Genomic DNA, 8,004 nt, shown 5'->3' on the forward strand with positions numbered 1-8,004 from the left:
CGTTACAATTTTGTGCGGCCTCACGTGTATATATATACACACAAGGCCACGAACCGACAAAGCAACCTTAACCTATACAGACTAGACACAGCTAACCAAACCTACTAGTAATAGGACTATACTCTTTCCTAATCTGTAGTCTAAACCGGACTAGTAATTTCCTAGCATGATACAACACGTGTCCAACTCAAACTTAGCTAGCTAACACACGTACGTTGTCCAAGCCAATTAGCAAACGCACTAATTAACCTGCTTAGACTCAACTGCTAATTCACGCAGGACTCTACCACAAGATTACCTAACAAGCTGTATGATGTCTAGAGGGTGGATGTAGTATAGGGTTATGTCAAGTCCTGGACCCAAACCACTTAAATGTATTTTTATTCAGTCTCCAAAAGCAGACAACTGAGCTCCATCTGTGTTTTTCTTGCATAATGGCACACTGCATACATGTGATACTGTTGTGATCTGGCAGACTGTTAATAAATTTTATGACATAAGAAATCTAGTGCCAGTAGCAGTTAATTAGGCATGATGTTTCTACTATGCAGCTTTGTATTCTCTTTCTAATGTTAATAAAGTATTAGCCTGATGGCAGTAGGGTCACACGGTTTGCTTAATTGAGCAGCGTGCATGACCACCTCAGCTTTTGGCTTCCAATTTTCATCTTGTGCTGCTGTCACCACCAACATCAGAACATATATATCGATTGGTCTTCTATGTTATTTTATATTATTTTAGTATTTCCTTTTGGCAATTGTACTTCAAAGTTCATTTTAACTATTGTTAAAAGCATTGGCTGGTGGCATAACATAAGTACATTCACGTTGAAACAACTTGTTTTCTTACCATGACTAATACTTTAGAAATGCTTTCCAGTATGCATAAAATGGCAGAAGCAGGTCTTTCCAGGCATAGAGATTGATACTAGCCAGCCGCCTATGGTTTTCAAGACCCAGTTGTACACACTGACTGGTGTACCCCCGGAACGGCAAAAAATTATGGTGAAGGGTGGAATATTGAAGGTAACATATTTTGGTGATACAATATCTAGGATATTAGACCGAATTGATCGTCATTGTGTATGACATATTTAACATGTCTGTAACCACCGAATGCTCTCCGTACGATGCAGGATGAGACAGATTGGTCTACTTTGGGACTTAAAGATGTGAGAAGCTCAACTTATTTTCCATGCGCAGTTTTATTTTAATGGACCCTACTAGTTTATTACATTCAACGACTCTCTTTACATTGGAGTATCAAAATGCACTACGCAGGGTCAAAAGTTGATGATGATAGGTACGGCTGATGAAATTGTGAAAGCTCCAGAGAAAGGCCCTGTGTTTGTTGAAGATTTACCAGAAGAAGAGCAAGCGGCTGCATTGGTGTGTATGGCCTTCTTGTTCTATGCGTATATGTGATGTTGTTTTTTAGGCCTCAATCTGTACCTTTTAAGTTACTAATTCGAATCATAATAAACTTTGTCTTTACAACATATATCTGCACTCTGCAGGTGCTCTTTCATGTATTAGAAATAGATCAAACTACCCCTTGCAAAAAAGTAAGAAAGAAAAGAAATAGATCAAATTGTGGAGTTTAGTAAATACTGTTACGTTTCCTGCTAGCCATGGAGAGACATTAGTTGGAACACATGCTCCAACTTGTGGATCAGATTGGACACTTGCGCTAAATATGAATTTATCTTTCTTGAACTTTCTTGGATTTCACCTCTAGCCTACCCCAACTTGTTTGGGACTAAAGGCTTTGTTGTTGTTGTTGAACTTTTTTGGATAGCCTGTTTAATGTAACTAAGTTGCTGATCATGAACCAATAATATTTTTTTGGATAGCCAGTTTAACGTAACTAAGATGCTGATCATGAACCAATATAATCAGTCTCAACGGGGTACTATATGCAGCAAGTATAACTTCTATAGTTCTGTATGAAATCATTTGTATATAGAGCATGATAGGTTTGATGTCAAAAGTTGGCATACAAAATTTGGCAAATGCCAAATATTTGCTAGCAATTGGTTGGTTACCAACTTTTCTTGCCAGGTTCACAAGAAGGTGCCAAATTTTTACAAATTTTTGATTTTGCCAAATGTTGGCATCAAACCAATCAGAATAGTATCTCTTGACTTTAGCTCCAGCGTGGTGGTTTGGTTTTGGGTGTTCTCTATCTATGCTACAAGTAAGGTTGTTCTTGTGACTTCCAGGGGCATACTGCTGGTCTCTATAACTTGGGGAATACATGTTACATGAATTCCACTCTTCAGTGTCTGCATTCTGTTCCAGAGCTTAAGTCAGCATTACTGAGGTTTCATTCCCCCACCCATCCCTCCAAGCCTGGTATCACTGACTTTGACTATATATTGTTTGATCTTGGTGATCTCATTGTCTTTTGCTCATGCAGTTATTCAGATAACGTGAGGGGCAATGGGGTGGATCAAGCATCCCATAGTTTAACAGTTGCAACTCGTAATACTTTCGGAGAGCTTGATCAAAGCGTTCGACCAGTTGCACCTCTTCACTTCTTACAGGTCAGACGTCAGTTCTGCCCTCACATCTCAAGCCAGTGAAATCCTTCCTAAGTTTCTGTGAGCACAGGAGTTCCTTATGTTAGTAGTCTGTTTTATGGTATCTTATGAATTAGATTAAGAATACTACTCATTTTGATGGTTTTTTGTATGTATGTGTTAGGTCAAAACATTTCAAACTTTAAGCATTATCATGTGTAAACATACCATGATTTTATCTGTAGATGACTTTACAGTGTTATGTCAAAGTCTCCTACTGAAGACCGGAAAACTTCAAACAACTACTTACAATTTAAACAGGAGAAATTGGATTTTTTTGGGTTCAGTATGTATTTTGAATTTTTATTGTATGAGATGAAAAATGCAGTATAGAACTATCGTACATTTCCAATACAAAATTTGCTGCTTATGTTGCGTAAGTATAGTTTAAGTGTTCATGATCCGAGTGCATAAGGTAATGTAATTGTAGGTCTAGTTGCATTTGGGTGGATGGAAGTTTCGAGGGGGTCCTTTATTGTTAGGAACAACCCGCAATTTCAGTCTGGAACATGTATATTAGATATTTGCAAGCTGAAGTCCTTAAAAGAGCCTTTAGAATTTTAGGTAAAGAGGATCCCATTGCTTTGCAGTTTGATTTTTTTTATCCCTAAAGCAAGATTTACGATCCGACGAGTCATTCCAAGGCTGAGACTCATAGACTAATTGTGACTAGTTTAGACTACTGCTGAACAAGTCGACATGATACTGTAGTACACAACTTACAGTAATCAATTACTAAAACCTAGTATCCATTAAAAATTGAACTAGTATACAATGTAAATTGAATACATTGGAGCGTCAATTTGCCCTGCAGATCAGGCCAGAAAGCGCATTTCCATGCTGGGTCCTTGCTCCTAGTTAGCTTCTTCGCAGGATGCTTCGGTGGATTGTAATGCTCATCGGCATGAGCTGCAGCTGCTGCTGAACACACTACTTGAGATATCTCTGGCAGGGTAGACATTGTAGCTCAGACCTAAGGATCTTGAAATTGAAACAAGTAAAACGGAAATCAGAAAGAGGGCAGGGGAGAAAATGAAATCTAAGAAGGGAAGGAGAGAAGGGAGAAATTACTTGGCAGAAGAGTGCTTGCTTGCTTGCTGCAGCCTGGCGGAGGTGCAGATCCAGGAGTAGAACCAGCAGAGGGAGACTGGAGGGACGGATCCAGGAGAGGAGAAGAACCAACAAAGGGAGAGCGGAGGGGCGGATCCAGGGGAGAGCAGAACCAGTGAAGGGAGAGCGGAAGGGTGGATCCAGGGGAGGGGCAGAACCAGCGGAGGGTGAGGGTTGCAATGCTCCTTGCCACCGCCAGTGGTGGCGGCCTCGTCCCAGGTCTGGAGCGAGCCTGAAAGCTAGCTCTCCATTTTTTCCCTCCCATCGGGCTGCGGGCTGGGCGGCAGGCTCACTTATCCCCTCCCAAATTTGAGTCAAACGACTCAAAGAGCACGACTAGTCTAGACTATTCTATGACTAGTTTCTCGACCGCTCGACACGAAAATCCTAGTCGACAATGACATTGAGACTCATAGACTAGTCCCTCGACTACTAGTCAAGACTAGTCCTTCGACTCGTAATCATTGCCCTAAAGTCGAAAATAAAAGGAACATTTGTACCTAAATGAAATTTGTCGCCAGTCAATACTTATATATTCACACTAAGAGTTCTAATTGTGCAGCACTAGAAAGACTAATTTCATACATTCAACTAAAAAAGAAACTTTCATGGTTTCCCTAACTGATTTACAGTAGAAATGATTAATATGTGTTGTTTCTTACCTGTTCTCCTTTGTGTGCTTGATTTTGATTTACTGTTGTAAAACAATTTTTTATGATTAACCGCACATAAATTAGGTTGCATGTACTCCCTCGGTTCCAAGATACAGCATATAGATTTTTCTCTATAAACTTGGTTGAAGTTCATGAAGTTTGACTTTTGAAAAAAAAATATGCGTACTACTTTATGAATGGACGGAGTATTTGACAAATTGAATGCATATCAATGATAATTATTTAGTTCGTTAACTTGCAATCCAGAATTCCAGGGTCTAAATTTATTTTATCTAACTTTATGCAGATGCTGCGGAAAAAATACCCCCAATTTGCTCAACAGCAAAATAATGTTTACATGCAGCAGGTTCCTTCTGTTTGCCTATGATTAAGATATACTAGCTTGTCTGCTGTTGAATTTATATGCTGATATCACATGGCTTACTTGCAGGACGCAGAGGAGTGCTGGACACAGCTGATCTATACGCTTTCTCAAACACTTACATCAGAAGCAAGGTAACTTGCATGGTTTTGTCCAAAATCTCGCTTCTGGTCACTCCAAGTCCTAACACTTGTCGTATTATCATCGTTTTTTATAGTTTTGTATTTTGGATAGGCATGCACAACGCAGCTTGTGGACCTATATTCATTCCATCTTCCCTTCCCTTGGGGTCATCCCCTTTGAGCAGCACCTTAGCTTTACTGGCATTTACTTGTGGTGTTCATGGCTGGCAATTCAATTTAATAACACTTTTCTTCTTTGGCAGTGAACCTACTGCTGCTCAGATGAAGGAACTTTTCGGGATTGATCTTGTGAGCAGGTTCTCTTGTCCTCCCTCTTATATCTGTTTTTATGCCTCTATATGTTCGTTTTGTTTCCTCGAACCTATGTGTTCGTTTTCTTGTAGGGATTTGTCATCAACTTGATACTGACACTGCTGTATTTTCACTTGCGTTGTACAGTGCATAGAGATAGTCGGTTGGCTATTGCTGATAACACTAGTTTGATGCATCTATTAAAAAAAACTACATCTCTCCTGCATTTCTAGGACACCAAAGGATATAGAGCATTAGAGCGGCAGTCCCCTGTAAAAATTGATGATACAACATCTCACAAGCAGACGTAGCTTATTTTGATATTTCCAGTACTTCATGTATGAAGGATCATGTGTTATTTCAAATAAGGCAGCTAGATTACTCATCTAAATAAAAGGCAGGTATTTGTGTATGATGAGCTTTATTTGCAGGGTACACTGTGCAGAAAGTGGTGAGGAGAGTTCAGAGGCAGAGTCGGTTTATTCTCTGAAGTGCCATATATCTCATGATGTAAACCACCTTCATGAAGGACTGAAGCATGTAAGTATCATTCCACTTGTTAGTTAAGTATTCTTTTTTTTGTTAGTTGTGCTGATAGGATAATTCTTTTTCTGTCGTTTTACATATCTCATATTTCTATGCCTTTAGTGTTTTGTTAACTATCCATGTATTCTTTCTACAGGGTTTGAAGACAGAACTTGAGAAGGTTTCCCCATCACTGGGCCGGACTGCTATTTACACAAGAGAGTCGAGAATAAATGAGTTGCCTAGGCAAGAGCATAATTCCCATTCATCATTTTTCTCACCTTAGTCAGAGATAACATGTATGTATATTCTCTCTTCAGGTACTTGACTGTGCAGTTTGTTCGTTTCTTTTGGAAAAGGGAGTCAAACCAAAAGGCGAAGATTTTACGTGTATGTTTGATTCTTTTTGTTCTCTTTTCCTTAACAAACTTGCCTTTGTGGAGCATTAAGAGTGCATTTTGATACTGCAATGCGAGATCCTGTGCCCAACCATTTTGGTCAACATATCTTGTAATTTTCTGTTCTTGCCAGAAAGTGGATTACCCTCTGGAGCTTGATGTCTATGACTTCTGCTCGGATGAGTTGAAACTAAAACTTCAAACTCCTCGACAGGTGGCTCTCTGTTCAATGTTCAAATTTTAATTTGCGAGCTCTGCTATTGTTTTGATTGGGACATTCAATTTGCATGTGAAGGTGCTGAGAGATGCAGAAAGTGCCAGGTTTGGTTTGAAAGTAGAGGTGAAAACAAGCAGCTCACAGAATATCGAGGTAACGATGTTTCTGCTAACCAGACTATCATTGGATTTGGACCACATGGCCTGTTTATCATTTAGAACTCTTAAGAATGATAATTCGATTAATCTTTTGTGCAACTGGCAAATGCTAGTCAGGCATTTTTATTTTTAGTTTCAGTCCCTGCTATAACTATTGATGATTTAGTACATTTCATTTCAGGGGTCATCAACTAGTGCTGGGGAATCATCTAGCATGGACATTGACAAAGGCAAGTGATTGGTTCATGATATTATTTAGCAAAGTTGCTCACATGTAGCAATAGTGGTGCTTTGTTCTCTAATTATCCAACTTAAGTAGGGTTCTAGTGTCCATATTTTTGATATGTGCATTCACAAACAGTAACTCTCAGAATACTCTCCTACCAGTGAGATCAAACTCATTACCAATGGTGACTAAGTTGCCTAAAACTAAGAGATGTGTTCTTGTTTATATGCAGCTGATTCTTCTGTGCCAAAGAAACAATTAACTGGCATCTATGATTTAATTGCTGTCTTGACACACAAGGGAAGAAGTGCAGATTCTGGCCACTACGTTGGCTGGGTTAAGCAAGATGATGGTCGGATCAGCTAGTGCTACGCATAATCAAATGCTCTCTGGGCTTGCAAATATATTGATAATTTCTTGTTGCCATTCAGGAAAATGGATTGAGTTTGATGACGACAACCCAAGCATACGGAAGGAGGAAGAGATTTTGAAACTATCTGGTGGAGGTAAGCAGCTATTTAGTTGAAAGAATGTCGGCTTAAATATACCATTAATTGTTTCTAAACAGGCTAATATTTCTTAACAGGCGACTGGCACATGGCATATATCTGCCTTTACAAAGCTCGTGTTATCTGAACCTGAGTTGATAAGTTCTCAGCCGAATTTGCTTTATATTTCCAAAGTTGTGTGCATTCCTTGCCTGTTTTTGTGTGCCACATGAGCGGATGTATTAAAGTATTGATGAATTTTCCAGTTTGGTTCAAATGAAGTGATCAGTGTCCATTCTGATGTTCCTTGTCTACTAGAATATTTATCAGCACTCAACAAATATGGAGAAAGATTTGTTTGATTTTTTATTTAAACATTATTTATTTCCTGGAATATTGTGTTGATATATTATGTTGCAATGGGGCATGCGGCTTTTGTTTCTCCGTGACGGGGTACTTGAGTAGCGTAACACCTGACCGTCGCTATGAAACTGTAAAAATAAGAAGTTGGTCGCTGGCTTAGGAAGGTGCCAAAAATACATTGTCCTATTTTGAATCGGTAGAACAATAAAATTCATTAGAACAAAATTTTAAAATTCTTAAAATGAGCAAAAATATAACGGAAGATAGTACTCCCTTTGTCCGGAAATACTTGTCATCTAGATATATCTTTTTTTATTCATTTTGATGACAAGTATTTTCGGATGGAGGGAGTAGTAGGTTATTCTCAAGACACTACCTTTTGAATGTTGAAATATACTCTAATCAAGGCTTGGTTATGTTTTTTGTAAGTTGACGCGCAAGGTCGTGTACCGGGTAGGAGGACAAGGTC

General features: G+C 39.0%; 1 protein-coding gene across 2 annotated transcripts; it reads left to right on the plus strand.

The window, feature by feature from the left end:
• Positions 1–860: 860 nt before the first annotated feature.
• Positions 861–7,566, plus strand: LOC119275983 (ubiquitin carboxyl-terminal hydrolase 6-like). 2 transcript variants are annotated; one of them, XM_037556920.1, is made up of 17 exons: positions 862–1,025; positions 1,136–1,171; positions 1,281–1,388; positions 2,222–2,322; positions 2,419–2,545; positions 4,652–4,711; positions 4,796–4,860; positions 5,112–5,165; positions 5,592–5,700; positions 5,843–5,931; positions 6,006–6,075; positions 6,217–6,297; positions 6,379–6,453; positions 6,640–6,688; positions 6,917–7,036; positions 7,116–7,190; positions 7,271–7,566. In XM_037556920.1, exons 1-17 carry the CDS (start codon positions 942–944, stop codon positions 7,318–7,320), a joined length of 1,353 nt encoding a protein of 450 aa, XP_037412817.1. In that variant the 5' UTR covers positions 862–941; the 3' UTR covers positions 7,321–7,566. The 2 variants fall into 2 exon arrangements, with proteins under 2 accessions (XP_037412818.1, XP_037412817.1); XM_037556921.1 differs by lacking the exon at positions 6,917–7,036 and having other exon boundaries at positions 861–1,025.
• The last annotated feature ends 438 nt before the right edge of the window (positions 7,567–8,004 follow it).

The sequence above is a fragment of the Triticum dicoccoides genome, chromosome 3B (genome assembly GCF_002162155.2).
Source record: "Triticum dicoccoides isolate Atlit2015 ecotype Zavitan chromosome 3B, WEW_v2.0, whole genome shotgun sequence".
Classification (NCBI taxonomy): Eukaryota; Viridiplantae; Streptophyta; class Magnoliopsida; order Poales; family Poaceae; genus Triticum; species Triticum dicoccoides.

Bases quoted from the DNA above. Each gene is read 5' to 3' on its own strand.
- LOC119275983 (XM_037556920.1), top strand. From the start codon at position 942: ATGGTTTTCAAGACCCAGTTGTACACACTGACTGGTGTACCCCCGGAA. The intron at 1,389-2,221 runs GTGTGTATGGCC...TGTGACTTCCAG, and splicing joins AAGAGCAAGCGGCTGCATTG to GGGCATACTGCTGGTCTCTA. The intron at 2,546-4,651 runs GTCAGACGTCAG...AACTTTATGCAG, and splicing joins CACCTCTTCACTTCTTACAG to ATGCTGCGGAAAAAATACCC.